Source organism: Anabrus simplex, chromosome 10, assembly GCF_040414725.1.
Source record: "Anabrus simplex isolate iqAnaSimp1 chromosome 10, ASM4041472v1, whole genome shotgun sequence".
Classification (NCBI taxonomy): domain Eukaryota; kingdom Metazoa; phylum Arthropoda; class Insecta; order Orthoptera; family Tettigoniidae; genus Anabrus; species Anabrus simplex.
This window is the reverse complement of record NC_090274.1, coordinates 92,602,423-92,627,989: the sequence shown is the minus strand read 5'-3', so window position 1 is coordinate 92,627,989 and position 25,567 is coordinate 92,602,423. Positions and strand designations below refer to the sequence as shown.

General features: G+C 38.5%; 1 protein-coding gene across 1 annotated transcript in view; it reads right to left on the bottom strand.

Annotated features, from left to right (window-relative positions):
• Nucleotides 1-1,581: 1,581 nt before the first annotated feature.
• LOC137502345 (uncharacterized) overlaps nt 1,582-25,567 on the bottom strand; it is a 44,951-nt gene continuing 20,965 nt past the window's right edge. Inside the window, exons 3-4 of the mRNA XM_068229351.1 lie at nt 6,308-6,390; nt 1,582-1,693 (exon numbers count right to left, since the gene is read on the bottom strand). Of these exons, the coding sequence (XP_068085452.1) occupies nt 1,582-1,693; nt 6,308-6,390 (195 nt within the window). The remainder of the gene's footprint in view (nt 1,694-6,307; nt 6,391-25,567) is intronic.

The window sequence follows — 25,567 nt, the reverse complement described above, 5'->3', positions numbered from 1 at the left end:
AGTAGCGAATTAGCCACAGCCCTTGAGAGAAGGCATGTAGGCATCTGTAAGGTGCAGAAGAAAAGTTGGAGTGGGGACAAGTTTATAACTTATGTGCAAAAGAACACGAAGAAGTGTGACAATCGCTTGATGTAACTCGTCTACGTTGGGGACAGAAGGAAATTCCAATTTTTCAGTGCAACGCTGCATAAACTGGGCTGAGCACGGAAACCTGATGGACACGTCGGATGGATAAAGGAATACCACACAGCCCATGGAATACTTGGGTATGGACAGAAGAACGACGACGGCCAAAAAATTCCCAATTAAGCAGAAACTAATCATCGCAAACAAATAGTACAAAAAATGATACATCCTTGTTAGACAGAAGGGATCTCAAAGATGTTCTAGATGTTCCTTACGAAACCGTTATAATGCAACATCGACCAGTCACCTGTAAGCTGCGGGAAAAGTCACCATGATCCCAAACATTCGCAGGAAATGGACCAAACAATTAAATAGTGGCGCCTGAAGGAGGAGGTCGATGTTGTTGCGAAAGTTACAGTGCCACAAGTGACCATAGTTGAAGTGAGTCGGACTAAACTGAAAGACACCGCATGCTCTGTTCTTGGAGCAACTAAGTCGGGGCGACGACGACGAAGGTTTAACTATGACACCTGGCTTCGGAATGACGATGTTAAGGATGCAGTACGGTTGAAGGAACAGCTGTACCACGCGGTTCTTACTCGTTGGAATGCCTACACAGCAGCCAAAAGTAATGTGAAGGAGGTTATTGCCGTAGCAAGAGCACACCGGTATGCAGGTGAAATTTGGTACGCCAGAAGACGAGCGGGATATTTAAAGGCTAGTCAAATCAAGGCAACGAAAAACGGAAGCCAACGTTTTCACAGCTTCAAAGAGGAAACAGATGATTTGCCACTCGACTGGAAGGAAGTGCGAGAACGCTGGCGGAACTACTTTGACAAAATTTCCATCTTGGAATTTCAGTATCTACCTATCCAAAACACCTCTGCTGTTGAAGGTCCAACGAAGGATAATGTCATCACTGAGGTCCAGGCTATGCTGAAGAAAATGAAACCAGGTAAAGCCACTGGCACCGATGATCTTCCAGCAGAGTTTCGTTTCTCTCAACTACGGGATGCAGAGTGTGGCTAGAATGAGCTTTTCAACCTGATCATCAAAGAAGGTCGAAAACCAACAGATGGGTAACGGAATATCGATTCAGAAATAAGTGAAATCCTGCCAATTCTTCTAATCACCGCCCGATCAGACTTGTGAGCCACGCAATGACAATTTTCGAACAAATCCTCGACAAAAGGATTGGCGATTTAGTCAAACTCAACACGAGCCAAGCTAGATTGGTGTAAAATTTTGGCACAACAGGAGCAATCCACGCTGCAAGGCTCTTAGTTGTTAGACATAGTGAAAAGAATAATAACAATCATTTCGACTTTCTGGACCTTGAGAAGTCCTTCATCAGGTACCTCATGACCTTACCTGGTCAGCGCTACAAGAATATGGCATTCCAGAGCACATTATTAAGGGGGCACAATTGCTCTATATAGAACCAAGGAGTTACGTTCAAGCTGCCGCAGGAGCGTCTGATGACTTCCATAGAACGGTAAGAGTCCACCAAGGCCGTGCCTTATCATCACTGCTGTTCATTCTTGTGATGGACACCATTACATCAGACCTGCACAAGCCAACACCATGGACACTTCTCTAAGTTAATGGCGCCATTTTGTCTGCAGAGAACAAGTTTGATATCCGCGTCAAACAGAAGATTGCAATAATCGACTGGCGCAATATGTCCCGCGCCTCAACAAAAAGAAGACATAGTCGAGAAGATGAAACCGTGCGTGTTGCCGGTGAAAATACGGCACAAGTAGAGAAATTTGGATCCACAATCTCTGATGATTGCGACTTACTGATGAAGTCACCTTAAGGATATAAAAAGCCAGGCTGAAATGGAGAATAACAACGGGCGCGTTGCGACCGTCAGATGAAGGGCCATCTGAAACCTAAGATCTACAAAACTGTTATCTGCCTTGTCGTTTCCTACGGCAATAAATGCTGGCCAGCTACAAAAGAAGTAGATCGCAGATTAAGCGTCATGGATACGAAGATACTTATTAGGAAGGCTGGCATTACTAGACTGAATCACAGTCCAAATGATGCTATTATGAAATGTTTTGTCGTTGCACCGATCCAGAAGAAAATTGAGAAAAGACATGTGCGCAGGTTTTGGAATGTGTTCCGTGCAGAAGACGATATATAGTTAAAGTCAGCGTATACATAGGAAGTCTGTGAAAAGAAGCGCAAGGCACGAACAAGACAGCAAAGGAAAGATACAGTGCACAACGACCCGAAAGCCGAGACTACATACAGACATGGTCCGAAACCTAACTGGAGACAATGAATCACGACAGCGGATCATCCACCAGGCAGGACTAACACTAAAGAAGCAGAATAACAAAAAGCAGACATGAATATTCTACTATGAAAAATGGGATATATTGGATATTTTTCACATCCTAGCATTCAACGTAATATGTTCAATTTCTCTCTCCTAAAGCCTACGGCCAATATTTATAAATGACTTAGTGTTTGAATGACAGAGTACTTCTCGATTTGATGTTTAAGTAACTATATGAAATGCATTATAAAGAAAAATGAATAACTGAACAAAATAAACATTTCAGAATGATGTGTGTTAATAGGGCGTGACAGAATAGCCGTGGAGGAGTCAGTCATTGTATTCTGGACTGAACGGAAGTTCGTCTTAGACAGCAGACAATCAGATTCATCAATTTGGTATTTTAATACGGTCAAGTCTATAATTATGAAGACCGTGGAGGAGTGGCAAAAATGGCTGGTTCAGGATCATGTGTCTCTAGACATGAGTCTCTTCACTAATTATTTAGCACAGGGCAAAGTGTCTCTCCATAAACGGAAGGTAACCTTGTCACTAACTGGTGAGATCACGGCCATGTGTCACTACACAAAATAAAGTTAACCTCATCACTAACTGTTTTGCTCAGAGCTATGCTCTCTCCACAACAGGAAGGTAACCTCATCACTAAGAGGTAAGCTCAAAAATATTTGTCTTTCCACAAGTCAGCAATTAGGAAATTTTATTATCTTCATAACCTTTTCTTATGTAATTCAGTACCAAATTAACATGGCAAACCTTTTAGACATTTAAGTTGCTGCATGATATTTGTAGACTGCTGAAATGAGAGTCAGGACAAGATAGCACCAGAGGTTACATATAAAAAGTGGGAAGCAGTAGATACAGTAAGACCCGGTCGAATGAATCCTTCAGAAGCATCTAAAATATACGATAAACAACGGACTAAACTACGTGGACAATGGATTATCCTCGGCCTTGTATACCAAGGAAAAAGTATACACACAAAAGGCTTGCTGCTTTGCTGGTTGGAGAGTGACCCTGCATGAGATATGTTTAGGAAGAATGCTAAATTAATCTCCATCCAAAAATAGAAATATGCATTGTGAAATAATTATTTTGTGTGAAAAGTATTGATAAGCAACATTCTTATTGGTGGTCATATTACAAGATTGTTTTCTAACGTAGCCTACTGTGTCCTGTTACACAAGAATTACTCAGAAACCGGAGAAATTCTACCTCAAAGAGTTGACGTATTTGGGCGTTCCTCAGTTGTGTGCATGGTTCTAATCTGACTAATGAGAGAGTGCACTGGGCAGTTCTCAGGAATTAAATGAATATTTCTTGCCACTGGTTGTGAATGTCAGGATAACACAGCGCCAGATGGAAAATGAGTGGGAAGCAGTCAACGCATCACGTAACAGACGAGGAGACTCTCACTACCCACAAAATCAAATAAGCCTTTCAGACTTCATAGTTTCCATCAATAATCTGGTTTGAAGTCAACCCTTAAGCTATGACTAGCCATTGCAGAGGCTGCCAATACAAGGGCGCGGCTAAGAGCACTAACCCGAACTTAAACAATCATTTCCCACGGATTATCAAAGATCGTTTCACACAGTAACCGAAAAAGGTTTGACAGCAATAAATGAATTAGCAAGTAGTCCATTGGCACACCTACAGTTTGAGAAACACTACTGCATTAAAGGTTTGAATATAGGATATACATGTGTGCTGCTCTGTTACGTCACTGATAAAAATAATTTTGAAATAAATTTATATCATTAGATTATTTTTTACCTACTTTTATGACATAATAAATTCACCTGATGAATTCTGGAAATTTCTTAGGCAACCTGCACAAAATATAAATCTTCTATTGTAGCTATCCATTTTATTAGTTTATATTAATTGTGTTAATGTGTTTCCAGTCAACACAGTACAAGCACTTCACTGACAATGAGCACTAAAATGAAAAGTGGGGAAATGGCGACATTCAGCAAGTGTGACCGCAACACTGGAACAAAGATAATTCACTACCACAATATCTTGTTATGCTTAAAACCATGTGGAAGTTTTATTTGAAAACTATGTTATTTAAGATGTAGGACTACTGAACTGAACGTTTCATTTCTACAGCAAATTATCTGCTTTGGTGTTCACAAATGGAGGAATTTGACTTAACACAACAGAAATGGAAAGTTTAAAATATGACATTCTTTGTGTTATTGCACTATTGAACTGAGCCATAAATATATTGATTAATGAAGCTATGTTAGTTTGGAATTATTATATTGTGTGCAATGTACATAAAAAATAACAATCTTGAATTTGTATATTTATTTTATAATCTTCAATTATGCCTCTTTCTGTGCACCACTCTTGATACAAACATACAAAATTACTGAGAATATCTGGAGGTGATAGTTGCAGATGGCATTTCAGATGATAAAAATGTGAACAAATTATTCGGTGACAGTGAAAGAACGAATACAGCTTTCACCCTTGCTTAAAGGTATAAAACTAAGAAACAATTCTAGGTTCTGTTCAACCCAATCAACACACATCACTTTACAAGTGAACTATTTATTTAGGGACATGTTTCGTCTCTAGTTGAGACTTCATCAGCCATTAAATCACATGGTAAATTACAAAACGTAAATTAGACACTCAAAAAATGTTAAAAAATGGAAGAAACCAGTATCTTTTTAAGGACTATGTGGGAAATGCAAAATATATAAATATATACTTAGGATGCATTCAATTTTATTTGCGACATGACATTGGAATGAATTCCATTCTAGAGGGACCAGCCATAGGGGGGCCTCAAGATGAGCTAAATACAACTAAATACAACTTTTCATATAAAAGGATTTCTTTCTGTAAAGAAATTTAATCTCTTTTCTTAACCATAAGTGGTTGACCTTGTTTTGAATCGAAAGGTGAAACTAAGATGATATAATTTCTCTTTGGGAAGGTTTTGAGAATTTGGGAATTACTTTGCTCACTAGACATTTCTTTTAATATACTATGTCTTTTAAAATTTTTGCTAATCTGATTTTGAGATTCATGAACCTATTTAAAACTTCCTTACCCTGGTTGGCTTCATTAGTACAATTCACAAACTTCATTGTGTAGATATTTCTGAAGTGTATTTGTTTAAAACAAATTTAAGCACAATTTACGAACATCACTGTGTAGATCTGTATTGACACAGTTAAAACTAACAAACAATGCTAGGTTTTGGTCCACCCAATCAATACACATCAAGTGAACTATTTATTTAGGAACATATTTCGTCTCTATTTAAGACTTCATCAGCCATAAAATCACGTGGTATATTACACAGACCTCAAGATACAACTTTTCATTTAAAAAGGATTTCATTCTGTAAAGAAATTTAATCTCTTTTCTTAACCATAAATGGTTGACCTTGTTTTGAATCGAAAGGTTAAACTAAAATGATATATTTTTTTCTTCCTAAATAAACAGTTCATTTGTAAAGTGTAGTGTATTGATTGGATGGAACAAAACCTAGCAATGTTTCTTAGTTTTAACTGTGTTAATACAGATCTACACAGTGATGTTCGTAAAATGTGCTTAAATTTGTTGTAAACAAATACACTTCAGAAATATCTAGCTCTACCAGAGATTTTTTGTAGATAGATTAGAAGAAACTACATGAAGGGTCATTAAATATGATCTAAAAGTTCCTGAATATTTTAGATGAAATTAGCCTATATAATTTTAAGATATTAGTGTTTAAATGTAACAATTTAAAGAAAGGATTAAACTGATGAAAACGGCCAGTTTTCGGATATAAAACATCCACTACTGAACACAACTCTGAATAGGTAATACATATTCCATACTGTGTAGGGTATGTGGTGTACGTACTTTGTTTCTTCTTTGATGTTTGGTACCAGCTGGTTAATTGAACCCGGATCTGTGAATATTTCCTCCTTAATACCTTCGGAAGGCTATAAGTAAAAAATAAGAAAAGTATAATTAAAAGGGAATAAAAATATATATGACTAAACAGGAAATAGCTGAGAAAATACGTTTCATATTCGCACAATAAGAGTCTAATTAATTTATCTTCCAATGTAAAAATATAAGAATGGAAAGGAACAGTGAAATCAAATTGAATCAAATCAAAATTACTTCATTTTCAAAAGAGATATCTACTGCGATGGCAAATGGTACACAAGAATACGTTATTGACAAGCACTAAACTTTAAATTAAGAAAAGAAGACATTTTCCTAAAACACAGTATTATACAATTCACACGAACAATTTTTCTATTAATCACACAGCTCATGCTTAATAAATTTATATTATTTACAAGATTCTACACATAATATCTTCTGTACTTACAAATATAATCAACTCATATATATTATGTGGACTTACTTCAAATAATACTATAAAACTGCTGTAAGATTGAAATATACATTGCATTTATTTATTTCCTTTTTACCCATTTTGGAACGTAACAAGCATAAGGACCTGCTGCATCTTAATCAGAGCTCCTTTCACCACTTCTAGTGATAAGAAAGATATGAACATGAAAATGAACACATAATAGAATAGCAGTAGGCAGGGTAGCAATAGAGAAGGAGGAACACAAAAAGAACAAATGCTATCTCCAAATGCTTACCCAATACCATTCCTTGCTTCCTTTTCGGTTTCTGTTGATCCCTATTTCCACATTGACTAGCTATTTTCTTTATCCTCGTATATTCACAATCCCCAGTTCCCACTTTTCCATATACGACTCGTTGCCTCTTTGTTCATTTCCATAATCCTATTTAGTTTCTTTCCCTAAAGACCTCACTGTAATATAAAAGTAAACCCACATCGTTCCTATCACTTTACTAACAAGTGGACAACTACAGAAATATCCATCAACCCTCTCTGCTCAACACATTAAAACCATCAGGCCAAATACAATCAATCCAAAACCAGTCAAGATGACTAGAGTGTAATTATTGGTTATGTTTATCAAAATTTTATTTATACGCAGGGTGTTACTACACCAAATTTTAATTCATCTGGTACAGCTGCTGCATACATCCAATTCAGCCTACAGATTTGGTTCTATATCTCAATCAATTGACTATTGTATATGCCCAGAAATATTACCATTTCTAGTTATATATTTTTTTAACTTATTTGCAATGCCATTTTTATTGTAGGTGGACATGGAAATTAATTTCAAAGGACTGGGTGAAACTGTTAACTGCGCCAGGTATTGTAAAAGGACATGACCATAACATTCGCGACACGACCAATGCCTCATTAGTGATGGGTGCGATGCATCGTCTAATGGAGTATACTCATTCCCATGTTATATAATTGGCACTCCATACTGTGTCATTCCACTATTTCAGAAATTAAGCTCAATCGAATTAAGACGAACGCGATTTCTAATAATGAAGTCAGACACAATGAATAAATTATATAAAATCTTAAGGAATTTGAGAGTAACGCAAAGTCGGAATGAATGAGATCGTGATGGCAGTGACCAAGACAAAATTGATATTCGAATTGTTAAAACCAACACTGTTTAAAAATCACAAATGAAAAGCTAACTCACGGGACTGGACGTGTTCGGAGCAAAAAGCTGCATAAAGCATATAAGATATTAATAACGAGAGAAGAAATCAGGAAAGGAAAGATATTTATAACGTCTAAACAAGAATTTAAGAGTTGAACATATAAAAAGATTAAATAATACGCGTAAAATATTGAAATACGAGACTTACAAATTGATTAGCAGTGGCATATAAAAACTACACAGATAAGGCCGTGACTATAAAAGCAGATATTCGATACATCGCAGCTTAAACGATCAATAACTAGAAAAGCCATTCTATACGAGATAAACTTGAAATGTTAGCGGCCATATTGGAGATCTGATAGCAACTGAGATTATACGAAGCAATATTAAGCGGAATGAAGAAGTTAAATTATGTTAGAAGGCTTTCGAAACGAAACATGTCACGGCTGATTTCATCGATGTATTTCATCTTTTCAACCGAGCTTATGAAGGAAACCATGGCTTTCTAAGGAGATTTGGGATTGACTATCTGGATGATTCCCAGCTGGACCGACATGGCAGAGATGACCCCCTGGTTCCCGATGACACCACGATGACCGGGCAAGCAGGGTGACCAAGTAACATATATAATTCCGGAAAGCGACGGAAAAACATAAGTTTCGTTAATAAAATAGAAGGATCGATAAATGGAAAAAAAGGTTAATGTTTTTGTAGTTAAAGGCCAAAGTAATAGATATGTGTTTAGTGTCTTCAGAATGATTTATATGATATTAGGTTCTCGCAAGAGATTTGTATGTGGCGATGATATAAGTCTTCATCACAAATAAAAGAACCCCCAGTTTGGGAATGTAATAAAGTGATAATAATGTTTCAATGGGAGCAAAGAGTTCCAATTAGCCATATCATGTGTGAGGTGTATAAGAGGAATAATTTTAGGATATTCGATACGTAATACCAACTGATATTATGATAAGTAGAGGTTATATGTTACCATAATAAGTTAGGATATATGTTAGATTTGGATATTATGGCCGACTGAAGACATGTGAATGTTATTTAAGAAGATATTAATCCGATACGAGTATTTGAAAATAAGGTTATTTAGCGTCTTGTCATATACATATATAAGCTAACTGTATGAAAGAATATGAGGAGATACGAGAAGAAATGAGTTATATGTAGATATTTTGATGTTATATGAAGAAAGTGGAGGATATATTGAAGGAATAAGTAATTCTACGACGAAATATGAGATGTAAGTGATGTATTTGAAATGTTAGGAAAGATATATTGACGCACAGTGGGATCATACATGTTCATTACCAATGATAATATATTGTCCGAGAATCCATACCATATGTTAATGACGACGTGGTAACACATACATGAAATGTTATTATAGATTAAGAGCATCAAAGGGAATTCAGATAAGATTGATTCCATTACTCACTTGGATGTTTCAACCTGATACTTCTACTCTGAAATCACATTTTAACCAAAATAATGATGGCATACGTAGGTCAACATGGATAATTATTACTATATTGTATAACAAATCTAATTTAAAATAGATATTACATAGTGTCTTTAAAGATGATTTTCCGTAGCGAAAATACTGCCAATAACACGCATATTAGTTCATTTATTGTATATTTGCGCATATTTAAGAATATTATTACCTTGTTATATACGTCCAATTATGATTTGCGTTTAATAGTGAATAAATATCAAATATGATGATGGTTAATATTAGAATTAATTTGAAGAGGAGCAGATTTGTGTTGTCGATTGATAAACTAATTTTCCAGAAGCATATGTTGCAGTGATACGAAATCAAAATAATATTTTCCTAACAAATCTTGTCCTAAGGAAAAATTAACGAAAACTGCTGAATAGAATGATTCTTCAGGTGAATGTAACCAATAAGTTCCCAACGAATTTTATCACTTTCTTTATGTATGCTTAATTAAATATAAACAATAACTAATTTCAATTGCGATAACAACACGATCATTGAAAATAATATGACCCTACATGGTGAATACATTCCAGAAAAACAAATATCAATCAATTTCCAAACGTAGTTCCACAATTTATATTTTTTATCTAAAATGCTAATAGTTGAGATTTATATGATGTGTTATTTAAAGTTTTCTGTTATAGCAAAGTCAACTTAGAGCTAAGTGGTTGGATTATCGGTTCTGTTGCAGTTCAAGGACACGTCAGATGGAGACGTCCATTAATCTTGATGAGAGAAATATTTAAAGTATCAGCGTTGTCTGGATCCCACGTTTAAAATATTAGTGAAGATTGAAATAATGATCCCTGAGATCAGGTCGAGATATCCTTAGGCACCTATTCTGGACGCGGGAAGGGCGTAATACCTTTCTGAATCTGTCAACATGCAACACCGTTCATAGCAACAGGGCGTAGTAAAATGCAGTATATTCTGGACTTCAGATGCAGTGGCATCTTTCAGACACAGAGTATGCCAGTGACTTCCCTTCATCTCATCCATGCTGCCTCTATCATAATTCGCACTTCTACAACTACCCCACTATCAGTCTATAGGCGAGATCCCAGATACATGAAGCAATTCGGATGGAGCCATTAGATGATTAGATGTTCATTCTAAGGTAGTAATGTGAGAAACAGATATCCCGAACTTCACCTTGATACCAGAGTGTCATTCTTGGTCTACCAGCAAGTGAACAGAGCGGAACAATGGTGTACACACCAACTTCACTAGTCAACGTAATTTTGCGGCAAGATAGAAAATATGTAATTCTTATGGAAATCGCTGCCCTGATTCCGAAAATGATGTTATTTCTTTTCCTATCATGTTTAGTTTTGACGCAGTTCAGTGTTTTAGTATCTGCATGAATTCGTAAGATGTAATGTTGAGAGATGTTCCCGCGCAACTTTTTTTAGAATACAATTATGTGATTTGATTTGTTATAGTTTGAATTTTATTACAGGTTTGTTGCTGTCTAAATTTTCATTTTTTAGTTCGGGGTTTCCTGGTAAATGCATGACAAACTCAACCAGATACGCAATGGACCGCGAGGTATGTAGGATTGAAGGTAAGACAGTTGAGCGTTTGCCTTTCATCTTAGAACACTTGAATAAACAGACGTATTTATGATGGACTGATAAAGCAGTTTCCTTTCAAAGGTAACAGTGTTGTTGCTTGAGACGGGCTCCAAGAAGTACTGGTACGTGTTTAGTGCGTCTTGTAGGCCTATCGTGTGCGCGGATTTAATTTCAAACTGATCACTAATAAGCGAAGTTGTAGTGTTTTAACACCTTCATGGCTAGTGTTTCAGGGGTGACCAGAAGACAGTGTAAACAAAGTCCTCAAAAGTGTTGTTACATTTGTGGAGTTTGTGTGTTGGAGTCCAAGGTGCGTTTGTAAAGAAACTTTATTTTTCTTACTTCAAATTGAAAGTTGGGGAGCAAGACAAATATTTCGCACCTCATATTGCATGCAATACCTGTGTTGAGGGACTACGTTACTGGTATGAGGGCAAACGAAACTCAATGCCGTTTGCTAGACCCATGTAATGGCGAGAACAAAATAACCATTATGACGAATGCTATTTTTGTACGACCCATGTTGTCGGTTACAATAAGAAAATTAAAAACAAAATTAAATATCTGAATCTCAAGTCAGCTATTCGACCAGTTCCTCATGGACGTGACTTACGTGTACCTACTCACTTGAGTGAGGAAAGTAGCAGTTCATTGCAATCTGACGATGAAGAAGTAGATTTCGAGCCACATCAATATCACACACCTTCAGACAAATTCACGCAATCCAAATTGAATGATCTGATAAGAGACTTAGAGCTAACTCAAGAAAAAAGTTAATTACTTGGTTCAAGATTGCGCGAAAAGAATATGTTGGTACACGGTGTTACATTTTCCTGGTACGGAAATCGTGACAAAGAATTCCGAAAGTATTATACTCAAGAAGATGAACTTGTATTTTGTACGGATGTTTCAAATCTTCTACGTCAATTGGGAAAGAAGGAGTATGATCCTAGTAACTGGCGTGTTTTTATTTACTCTTCCAGAAGAGGTTTAAAGGCTGTTTTGCTTCATAATACAAATGTTCTGGCATCCGTACCACTTGCACACTCCACAAAAATGTCTGAAACATACGAGACCTTAAAGGTGGTGCTTGAAGAAATGAAATATCACGAGCATGGGTGGCAAACTTGCGGTGATTTGAAGATCATTGGATTGTTGCTGGGACAACAAATGGGCTATATAAAATTTCACTGTTTCCTATGCGAATGGGATAGCAGGGCACGGGATAAACATTGGGATACAGTGAACTGGCCGGAAAGGAAACAACTACAACCAGGATCCAAAAATGTCTTGAATGTAAGTCTCATTGACCGTGAAAAACTTCTATTTGTACCCTTGCGCACCAAACTAGGATTGATGAAACAGTATGTCAAGGCATTAGATAAAGTAGCCTATGATTTCCATATTTATCCACTAAATTTCCCTCATTATCAGAAACAAAAATCAAAGAAGGCGTATTTGATGGAGCACAGATTCATAAACTGATCAGGCATAAAAATTTCACAGACACGATGACCAAAATTGAGAAAGAGGCATGAAATGCATTCAAAAATATAGTGACTAAATTCCTTGGCAACATTAAGGTCCCTCAATACAAAGAAATTGTAAGGAAAATGCTGGTAAAGTTTAAGGAACTCTGTTGTAGTATGAGCCTTAAGATTCATTTCTTAGCTTCGTATGTGGATTATTTCCCTCCAAATTTAGGAGCTGTCAGTGAAGAACAAGGTGAAATGTTACACCAGGATCGCAAAGATACAGAACGAGCTATCAGGGACGCTTGGGATGTGAATATGATGGCCGATTACTGTTGGTCGATTGCACAAGACGACCCTTCTAGAGATCATTCAAGAACTTCAAAATCCCGGAAATTCCACGGAAAACGGAAAAAGACGGAGGTGTGAATCTAACCTGCACGTAATGTACAAGTAACAAAACTATGTATGTTTAACCAAGTAATTTTAATTCAAGGTACGGTTATATTAATTTAAAAGCAACTGTACAGCCGAAACTAAATAGGCGCTTTATGCATCAGTTTCACGAACTTCAATATACAATAATATATAATACAAACCATCTACTTGCTTACAAAGCAACTTGTATGTGTATTTAATGCATGCAAAATATGATTACGTTTTGCAAGCTGAAATTTACATGAATATATCAAATTTAATCAATACTAAGTATCAACAATTTTGCGTAAGAACAAAATAACATTTTGTATAATTGCCACTAAACCAGACGTGATGCGCCAAAACAATTTTTTTCTGGAATTCTACGTTAAGAAATTCATAAAACCCACCTATTTTCTTTTTTACCGCACAAAAGATCTTTTTTTTGCAGACTAGTTTTTCATTGAGAAGCTCTCCGGGACGTTGACAGAGCAGCGTACACAACCTCTGGTGTTCCTGTACACCAACTTGATCCAAATTATAAGCATTTCTGGTAATAATAATAATAATAATAATAATAATAATAATAATAATAATAATAATAATAATAATAATAATAATAATAATAATTATAATCGTATGGCCTCAGCTACCGTGTGCAGACATTTCAATTTGACGCCATCTGGCTGTCTGCTCGTCAATATCGACGTTCCGTTTTACTCTAGGCCCCCACTAGATGGCAGACCGAGTAAACCGAAACTCTCTTGGGCGTCTATGGCTGAGATTTAATGAATTTTGTCGGGTAAACACCAAATGTGTCACCAGAGATCTTTTACATGCCGACATTGTACGACATGGAGTGTCGAATGGACTTTTTTCCGCCCTTCAAAAATCCGACTACCTCTGCCGGGTTTGAACCCGCTATCTTGGGATCCGGAGGCCGACACTCTACCGCTGATCCATAGAGGCAGCTAGCATTTCTGGTACACTATGGTCACGAGTGCAGACCAGATCACACGGTGTGGAACACGGTCGAAAGTCGTTTCAAGGTTAAGGAAGGCAATACACAGTATATGGCTGCTGTTTCGCTCAGTGCTTTTCAATTTGTATTCTGGCAGCGAAAATTGCGTCAGTTGTTCCAGCACCCTTAATGGAGAAGCATTGGTTAGCAATAATGCCAACGATTTCACCCAGTCAATAATGACGGGTAACTCGAAGATCTTCTCGTGTGCAATAGGGGACAAACTGGACGGTAATCTGCACATTCTTCTGGATTATCTTTTTGCTTAAAATTAGGCAGAAGGATGTTTGTAGCCCAGTGATATGGAACAGAGCCAGAGTCAACTCCGGCACTGAACAAGCTGGTCAACCAATTGATAATGAGTTCTTTAAATTGCTACAACTTTCAGAAGTTTGCTGGGAGGTCATGTGGTCAGGGCGCTTTTTGGTTCTTCATACTCTTGACGGCACTCCCGACTTCCTCTGATGTGATGCATAAGATAAGACATACCATCTGGAATAGGGTGATGTGGGAACTCAATGCAGGAAATCTCTACAAATGTAGTTCTCAACGTTTGAGGATTCCGTATCTAACCTGTAATCACTGGTCATCTTCGCCTCTAATGCAGAGTGCTCAAATTTGGTCAGCCGGAAAATAGTTTTCTTTTGTTTCCAGTGGTGTTCATTGTTTATACCGTCAAAAAATCAAGGACGCCCCTAGTGTTACATTAACTCATTTGTTCCCAAATTATTTTCTTTTTATCTTTTTGATAATTTATTATGCTTTTGCTCACAGGGGATCCCAAAACTGCAGTAATTGTGTTAAAATTATCTTACGAAATCTCTAAGTAACTTTTTCCGCACGTTCCATTAATGGAACAGCGGGCATGAACGGGTAGTTTTTCAACAACGAATTTTGCATTTACGCGAGTTTTCATACATTTGCATTTATTGGCCCTCAATTGAACACTAAATAAAATAAAAACACACTTTATTTACAACTTAAATACAGGAAATATTATAATCAGCATGAAAACAAAGAAACAAACGAACAATCTCTGCTGTGTTTAGTAAGGAAGGTTCACAGGATAAGCACTGTACTACAGCAGTGAAGAATTTTCTCTTCACTCTGCTTTTATTCTTTGTCTCACATGCCATGAAATGCTGCAAAATAGTTGACATGAAGTGCAACGTCACATTTCGTGCACATTTTTGCAGTGTTTTCCTTACACTGTGCGCATTTGGAAGCCAACTGCATGATCTGTTTTTCGTCAAAATGCACTTCATCTGAAACTCTTTTGTTTACTGGACAGACCTGCTTTAGTGATCGGCCAAAGGAAGCTCTCGAACTATATTTTTGTAGAAATGGTAGAGTTACCCTCCCAGTAAATACTTCCTGGAAGAGCGATATATAAACCAAGCATTATTCGCAGACACATTTAGAGGAAATGCAAACAATGGCCGGTACCATTTCTTCATCCTTATGGAGACTAATGACCCCAAAATTTTCGTTGATGCGATCAGCGCCACCCGCTATTGGTGCCGGATGAGGAACTTCACTTTTTCTCTTGAGTGATCACTTCCACCCCTTTGCTGTCCCGCCTGAGTCGAGGCTACGGTAACAATATTGTTGTCATTGTACCGCATAAGCGTAATCCCACCTTCAGCGTCGGTTAACTAATGATGTGATCCCCTTCCCCTCTTGGCTAACTCTTTAGCATTCATCAGCTGAACTTCCCCTAACCTGTTTTGACGAATTATTCCCGTATCATTATGTCAATTTTTGTAATAATAATGTTATTGGCTTTACGTCCCACTAACTACTTTTACGATATTTCGAAGACACCGAGGTGCCAAAATTTAGTCCCGCGGGAATTCCTTCACGTGCCACTAAATCTACCGACAGGAGGCTGACGTATCTGAGCACCTTCAAATACCACCGAACTGAGCCAGGATTGAACCTGCCATGTTGGAGTCAGAAGGCCAGCACCTCAACCTTCTGAGCCACTCAGCCCGGATTGTCTTTTCCTCCATAACTTTGATTGAGGTGGAATAGTTAGCAAAGTAAACATTATAGCCGACGTCCTTCGGTAATAATGATACCATGTCCAGAACTACGGATCCACCTATACCAACTCCAATATCAGGCCTCGTGTTTCCTGCACTGGCTCCTTCACATGGATTTGAACTGCGTAAGTCAACTGAATGGACACACTTTTCATCTGATTTAGCATGTTCTTTGTTACACTCATCTAAACGTAAATCTATATCTACAATTTCTAGGTCTATGATTCTCTGTACAGTTGTCTCCACGAGGCAACGGAGCTGGTTGCCCGATAAGCAGCTTCATCCCCACTATCTTCATATTCTCCGGCGGCCCAAATGACAGCGTCAGTCTCCATTTCATTCTGATATTCTTGTATCTCATGAACTGAGAGTATAGAGTGAAACAAAAAATTCCCTCAAAATTATGCAATATACCTACATAACAGGTTTTAAGAGGTTAAGAACAATGTTGTAATCTGACTGAGAAAATGAAGTTAAACTGTTACTTCCGGGTGAGCAATTCCAAATGATTATCTGCTGCCATGTTTCAGGGAAGACAAGGGTAGAGAGGGGTGGCGGAGTGTATGATGCAGACAGAATGTTTCGCGCGTATGATCAAGTTCCTCATAGGACTAGAACAGGATTGTCTGTAACAGGCAATATCCACAGTTCATTAATTAAATAGCCCTAACTACACACACAGTGCAAGAACACACTGTACTTAAAACACACTTGTCAGTCAGTGAAAGCACCAGATTGTTTCACCTCTCGTCTGCTTGTCGCAGTGACATGCTCAGTGCTGCCGCGCCGCGATTCGTATTCCTTCACTCACAACACTGTAAATACTGAACGAAGTAAACAATACACAAACAGTTTGATTACAGTAGATGTTATGGCCCCTTCTACTTAGGTGCATAGTTCACCTTCAGACTGGCAGGATGTGTGGTGAGTGGAAACCTGCCTGTATTCCTGCTACAAGCTTGTTTTCTCTTTCTATGTGGCCCACTTCGTAGTCAATTTGTGTAGAACAAACTGTACACCGCCTAGCGGAGCTCAGAAGCGACTATGAACGTGAAACTTGTGCATTACCTCTGTCTCCCACTTTTCACTTCCCCTCCCTCCCCTTTTCCGGCGCACAGCAACAGCGAGCGGCTGGCTCTCCCCTGTAGCAAATACAACAAGTTCGTCAATTTGAATCGCGCGCCCGCAAGTAACAAGGTCACTTCAATTAACCAAAAGAAAAACATTTCCCGCCAATCCGACAGCACCATCATTCTCAGCATCACACGAAGAGCATGCCTGATTTCTCTGTCGGTATAGTTGTGATACACCTTGTACATAGTGAATGCGCCTCTATTCAGCGACAGATTTGGCAATGACAATTCTTTCCCTGTGTTCTGGATTATTTTGTTAAACCCAGTTTGTATACTGTATGTCCTTTTTTCCTACACCTCTTCTTCGACTGGAATCATCCATAAGAACGTCTGCTTTTCAATGCGGTAGGAAGTATGTTTTGTTGTACCCAAGTTTACTGTTATGTTTGCAGTGAAAGGTCCTTAGAATGTGGTCCAAGTGTTGTGAATCGCATTCAGGTCAACGGGAGGAAAGTGTATGCTGTCTGCTAGGGTCTCGTTCTGCCCTTTAATCCTCCACCACTTGACCTTCTCGGGGGATATTTATCCCTCCACATCTACGATGTTTAGAGGTCCTTAATTCTGCTATGACTACCCTATGTTGAGGTGGTACACATTAACACCCTTTACTAGTCGGAGATCACGGTGCCGAACAACGATAAGGTCAATTCGGTTGCTGCAGTGATGAGCTGATTGATGCACTTACGAAGAACGTGTTATCAGAAATCAAGTCATTTGCCTCGGTGAAATCCAACATATGAGTTCCATCATCTTTTCAGATACAGTAGGTATTACCATCATGACAGATTCTTAGTGCGACCAACATGCATATTAATATCACCAGAGAGAAGTGGGAACTCATGTTCAGGACAGTCTCAAACATGATCTCGTAGCTCCTGCCAATGCTGTTCCATTTTTAGGTCATCACAGCCAGATTGTCCGGCTCCATGGCTAAATGGTTAGCGTGCGTTTCGCCACAGGAATCAGAGTCGGGAATTTTAACCATAACTGGTTAATTCCCCTGGCACGGGACTGGTTCATCATCACGACACGCAGGTCACCTACGGGAGTCAAATCAAAAGACCTGCACCTGGAGAGCCGAAGTACTCGGACATATCCGGGCACTAAAAGCTATACGCCATTTCATTACAGCCAGATTGCGACCGGGAAAACACAAGTTTGAGAGGACATAGGGCTGAACCTCAACAACTCAATCTTGCAAGCTTGCACACATAATGAAGTCAGCACAATTCCTGTTGGATGTACCCTGGTAGATTAGTTCATAGACAACTCTGATGTAATTTGATTTCTGGTCCTTCCAAAGCAAGCAAATTACTACCTATAGTTCTTTTCTACTCTGATGGCGGGCGGCCTACATGCTGTCAGGGGAAGTGGGGTGCGGGCAGTATTTCACTGCCCAATCAGACAAAAGATCGCCTAGCGGTGGCACTGAGAACTATTCAGTCGCCCGGAGACTTTACCGCGCTCACTTCGCTCCACGAACTGCTGTGTTGCCGAGTAGCCTTACTGTGTGCGTTGGGTATTACAAAGAGTTTGTTTTGTGAGTAATTCTTGTCGCGTCCTTTACTGCATTCTTCGATTAACGTTTTCTTGGTATGTGATGTGACGTTAGTTTCTTCTATTGTTTCTATTTGTGTTGCTCTGTGTTTTTATATATAATAATTGCACTATATATCTTGCAATGGCGAAGAGGAAAGAGTTAAGAAGCCAGGGTAGAAAATTGATCAGCAATGTTCATGAATATTTTCAAAAGGAAGCAGAAAATAATGGCCCTTTAGTAAGTGTGTATAAAGTGCAGCAGAGAGTGTCGGAAGCCTGTGAAGTTAGTACGCGAACCGTTCAGGGTATAGTAAAGAAGGTGAAGACAGTACCCAGTCATCTGGTTCCATCTCATTTCAATCACCGCGCAAACGAATCAAAAGGAACTGTGTAACAAAGGCAATCGACGGATTCCATAAAGATGTGATTAAAAGAACTCTCCTCAGTTATTACGTAAAGGGTGAATACCTGACACTGAAGAAATTACGTGGTGATTTAGAAAGAGATATACAATTTAAATGGGGAGTTACTTCATTGTGGAGGATACTAAAGTCTATGGGGTTCAAGTATTAAGAAAGCAACGACGGGAGAAGATTTTTAATGGAGAGAGCTGATATAGTAACAGCCAGAGTAACGTTTTTGAGAAAAATGCATCTCCTGAGGAATAAGGACCCATCGCCCCCCTATATTTTATTTAGATGAGACTTACATTCATCAGGATTACGCTCCAACGAAAATCTGGCAAGATAAAGAGGGTACAGGAGGTTTAAAAGTTCCTGTGGGGAAAGGTGGACCAACTATTGTTTGTCACGTAGGTTCCAGTCACACTGGTTTTCTACAGGAGTGTAAATTGGTTTTCAGGCCAAAGGTGAAATCGACCAGTGATGACTACCACACTGATATGAACGCTATGGTTTTAAAGAGTGATTTTTGAAGTTATTAAACGCTCTTGACGAAAGGAACATCAAAGACGCAGTGATTGTAATGGACAATGCCAGCTACCATTCAGTACAGCTAGAACGAATTCCTACGACGAACACACGAAAAGCTGATATTATATCGTGGTTATCTGCTAGGAATATTCCTCATGACAGCAATCGCACCAGACTCGAACTGTTGTCTCTTTTGAAACAATTCAAGCCAAAGGCAATAAAGTATGAAACTGATACACTTGTTGACAGAAAGGGTCGCCTGCCACCCTATCACTGTCAATGTAACCCCATAGAGCTGGTTTGGGGAAACGTTAAAACTGCTGTAGGGAAAAGGAACAAAACGTTCAAACTAACTGACGTCCAATCTTTAATGGAAGAGGAGGTGGATAAAGTAACCGAACAGCAGTGGAAGGCTTGCGTGTCACATGCTGAAAAATTTCAAGAGGACGATTACAAAAGGGGCATGGTATTGGACACAGTGATGGACGATATCATCATAAATCTGCGAGACGACAGCCACAGTAAGGAGTCGAGTATCGGGATCCTTCAGCTGGAATAAGGTAAGAAAATGTGTTGTGTAACTCTGTACTTTTGAATGAATTGTTTTTCGGTCTGTTGTCAATGCACTTGTTATACGCATTATTAATAAACTCGTATCATACTACATAGAAGATATAAGAAAATATTAGGAATAAATAATAAATAAAAATAATAAAACTCATCCACTGGCCATAATCGAACTATAACATACGAAGCTCTGTATTCCATTGTTATGTGGATTTCAACGCAACGTTAACGCGCGCGGGCGCTCTTGGCAACGTTGTAGTAGTGGCCTCTGTCTCTCTCCCTTAACGGCCTCTCACGTCGTGCTGTTTTGGTTGGCCGCATGCTCCCCGCTTCCCCCGACAGCATGTAGGCCGCCCGCCATCAGAGTAGAAAATACCTGTAGTTAAAATAGCTACTTTCAATTCTAAACCGCACTTAAATTACCCAATTATCCTAATCACAACAGGTTAACTGAAACAATAAAATTTTAGTGCGAACTAAATATCTAGGGAGATATCTCCCCTACAATGAATAGATTAAGTAATAATAAAGCAATCATAATACTTACTAATAAAATAACTACAGTACTGTAAATCCAAGCCACATTTAGATGTATCTTGATTACAATAGTTTAACTAACACAACAAATATACTTAAACCTATGAACCTATCGAACTCATGAGCCTGTAAATTTTCATTGAATATGTACATAACATTTAGTTTCCTTGGTTTATGAAAGAGACAAGAAGGTGAAAAGTTGGAATGTAATTATCAGTCAACGAATAGTGGCCAGTTGAATTCGTAAATTTAAGATTTACTAACGAAAGTTTAACATAACCTACAGCAAATTGTTTTTTTATGATTTCTGTCATTTCCCTTTCACCAACGAACGGTTTTTTACTATTTGTTTTACATCACACCGACATAGACAGGTCGTATGGCGAAGATGACCTAGAAAATGGCTAGGAGCTGGGACGAAGCAACTGTGGTCTTAATTAAGGTACAACCACGGAAAACCACCTTAAAAGCTGTCGACAGTGGGTTCGAACCCACTATCTGCCAAATGTTTAGTACCACAAAGAAACAATCGTTTGAATTCCTCCTGTTCCAATACTATTGTGGGGGTATTTTAATATGTCATTTGAAACAATACGTTAAAAAGTAAGTTGTTATTTTAGAAATTGCGTATTCATAATTGCCGTGCTTTACACGCAACTTCGGACATAAGTTTCCATATACTTGTCCAAAATGATAAGATACATGTGGTTACTTTAGAAAATATAAAGTAAAAGAGAACCCCCAATGCATAGTTTTCAAAATTCTATGCAGAGCATGCTTTACTCCCTTGAAATCAAGATGGGCTGCCTACCTGCACTCTATTGTTCTAGGATCGAGGTATCCCTTACATCTTCGCAGCTTCTCCGTATGTCTTTCACCATATCGGCATTGTAATTACAATAGAACATGCTTCAAAATTTATGCTTATATTCTTGCAGCACTGTCCGAAGTATCCCCACACAAGCACCCTACTGAGAAAAACCGCCGAAGACACAATTCTTGAGGGGATCTAGCTAACGCAAGTTGATCCTAACAGACCTTCAGTTGGTATAAAACACTCAAAAACAATTCACTTCAACTAACATTTGTTGACAATGTGAACGTTCAGTACACACGATACAACAAACAAATTCTCCCACTGGGGGACAGTGAAAAAGAGACGGCAATCAAGAAATAGGTTTATCACAATATTTCCATGAACTTTGACTGCCCTATATCAACACAGATATATACATACTAAGAAACAAAGCGTACACTTGTCTGAAGATGAACCATCGTCCAGATTAATCCCACGGAATATTTTGAAGCTAATACTCAGATAAGTGGAAGAAAACACCAGTCAATCAAGGTATGTGCTGTAAAACGGAACCATGGATCAAAGGTATCAGGGCATAAAGAAACACTCATGGCTCAATTTAACTCCAAAGGGAACAGATAAGGTTGGATCAAAAGTATTTCAATGACACTTCAGTGAATGATCAATTAACGAATAGTAAAGTTAATGATTATCATAATTTTACTGCAAAAGCAATTTTAGTATTAATATTGACAACTAAAAGAGAGATGGGCGGCTCAGAATAGTTAACTGTTAATAATGTAGAATGACACTGCGTAGACATTGTACAAATCTGTAGACAGTTTCACTTTGAAGTTCCACACAGCAAGTTATACTGAATATGAGATTTTCACACGAGAATTTCTAAAAACCAGTATTACTAATTCAACAACACTTCAATATATCAAAATATTATATTGTTAATACTTCTGTATCATTTATACAGTAGTAGATACTCTTAAGAGAAATATTTCATTTACAACATATTGTACCGGTATATTACAGCATAATTGGAGTTAAAATTGAGATTGCCACAAGAGCATAATGTAATTCATTCAGTGCATAATTAATAACAGTTGCGGTGAAAGCGAGGATCAGATAACCTTGGAGCAAGTTACCTTTAAGCTCATAACTGCATGACCGCGTGGGATCCGTTCCTTTTGTCTTATTGGTCAGGAGCCTAGCATGCGACAGACATGAACAGCTAACATTTTCAAGGCTGGCACCGCCCGGCAAGTTTTCAGAACTCTTCACAAGAACAGTTTCGAACCATGATATTTTAAGAAGACATGAAGATGATTTACGATTGGTTTCCAACTGAACACAGCTTCTAGATTGAGAACTGATAAAGACACTGTGTAAGCGACACTCTACTCGCTCAGCTCTTACTATATTACTTTCATACTGCTCTACTTTAGAGCACAACAGCACATCGCATTCCCACTACAATACTACCAGATATTCTACGCCAAGCGATGTTTATTAGCCGTGATGTCTTATAAAGGGAACACATTATTTCGTCTTCTGCGAGACATAACCACTAAGATATTAATTCCATAACATGTATGGTATGCATAAATCATATGAACCCGCAAACTAAGTACCATTTGTTTCGACTGACATTTAAATAGACATGGCAGGAGCACATAAGTAGGGGCCGTTTTAGTTTCAGTGTGTGTGTGTGTGTGTATGTGTCAGGAAGCCTACTGTTTCGAGAAGCCTGCAAGGCAAGGGACAAATAGAATCATCATGCTGCTTGCAAGAGGAACCTCTACTTTTACCATGGTGCACTTTACAAGGGATATATTTTCTGGCATGTGCTACTAAATGGGGAGATACCACCACACCCTAAACGATGCGGAAGGGATCAATCGTGAGATGTAGCCAGCCAGAAGGGAATCAACTTCCCTCATCAAAATGCAAGTACCTTCTTAAATATTCATTTCCTCTTGAAAAGAACTTCATTCTTGAAATAGTATTTTCTATTATTTTGTGTCGTTACAGATTCTCATCAACTTATTGGTTTCGGTAAATTTTGTGAATGACTGAAATACACTCATGTTCATAAAAAACAGAACAACTTGAAGGACTACAGATATGAAGTTCATTTTCACGGGGCATGCGCACTGGTATGTTCTAAAGAAATGATTAGCATTAGAACCACGTCGACGCTCAGGTTCAAGGTCCACATCGATATCCCTTCGCACCTCCACCGACTGGTAAAACGTGCCTGCGGCTCTCGTTGTCGCCATTAACCAGTGTGACTTGACCAAACGTGCAGGATGCCTCGCAGACGTATGCACATTATTGACCAGCTTAGTTAAGATAATAATCACTCTCTGTGCTCACTCAACAACCCCAAGCTTGTCTGATTATAGAAACATAAATAATTAATGCGAATGTTAAACAATTACTAGTCTGTCTTCTATAATGTGTGAAGGTAGATTGACAAATCTTCTTAACGCCCTAAAGTGATCATTCCTTTAGTTATTCGGTCATGATTCTTATAGTGAGGGTGACATAAATTCTCGAATGTTCATGAAGTTGAGGTTTGCAATAAATAATGAAAATCTACGTAATGCAATACTCATGCCTAAATAAAATTTGAATTTGAAAAGTAAGGCTTGGCCAAGAATGCAAGCTTAAGCTAACGGGCACGGATTCGACTCAAGGCCAAATGTCACAGGCCCTGGATTCAATCCTAGGCTGAACCTTACAGTGTCATTAGCTTAGCTGTACAGACTCAAGTTCGACGCCCAAAGAGTGCTAGCTTAAGCTAACAGACACAGATTTGATGCCTGGGTTAACTTTACAAGGACATTACAGGTTCGAGTTTGAGATTCGATCGCAGGCTTAAGCTCATTAGACAAGATGAGACATGGTCCATGGGCTTTAGGATCTGAGCTTGGAACTGGAAGGTGGTCATACGAATTCCTTTAATAGGAATAGGGAGATGGTGTAAGGCTTAATACATGTGCTTTATTCATAGGGACATACCGCTGAAGTGTTACCTTAGGTCACGGAGCTGAGTGACTGGAAAAAGGAGAAAGGCCAAAGGGCTAAAGGCTACATGGCAAAGGGACATAAAAGTGTTCAGTGGCAAACCACAAAAGGGCAAAAAAGCTAAATGGCTAAAGCACTGAAGGTCGAAATTGCTAAAAGCTAAAGGGCAAGAGGGAATGAGCTGTGGTCTAGGGCTCAGAGCTGAACTTGGAACAAGATGGTGGTATGGGACTATGAAGATAGTGAAAGGTACATTATTCACAGGGACATATCTTTATAATGCTACTTCAAAATCATGAAGCTGAGTGGCCGCAGAGTCAGAGATGCTAGCGTGTGGGCAGATGCGTACCGTGCTGTTGGTTTTAAGTGTTTGGAACCCTAAATTTTTGATTGTAACAAACCTAGCACTTAGATTTGAATTCTAGATACTTGTAGTAGCTTATAATATCGTGGAGACCACTTAGAGGTTAACACTTTGTGTTCAGAACTGAAAAACGTGTTCGCACTACACATGATTGGCAATGGAACCCAGGGCCCTTCCCTTTGGACTGCTGAGTACCATGATAAGTAAATGACTGCACATTAAAAGTGTCCTTTTAATTCAAAACACCTAACGTTTGAGCTTTGAGAAATTCAAAAATCAGCACCCCGCCTGGGAGTCTAACTCAGCATTCTTTCCCTTGGACTGCTGCCTATCATAGTAACTAAATGATTGTGCATTAAATTAAAAAACACCCAACTTTCGTGCTACAAGAGAGAAAAATCGCCGACCCGACTAGGATTCGGACCTGTGACTAGGGGGCCGATGACCTCGATGTTAGGCAACTTTAAACAACAATCATCATCATCATCTTTTACTTGGGAAGCAAAGCAGCATGCTTGCACATTAACAGCTTATGTGTTTAATTGAAACACCTAGCTTTAGTGCTACAAGGATTGAATGTCAAAAATCATCGACCGAACTAGTATTTGAACCAGGAGCTCGCTGGGGCCCAAAGC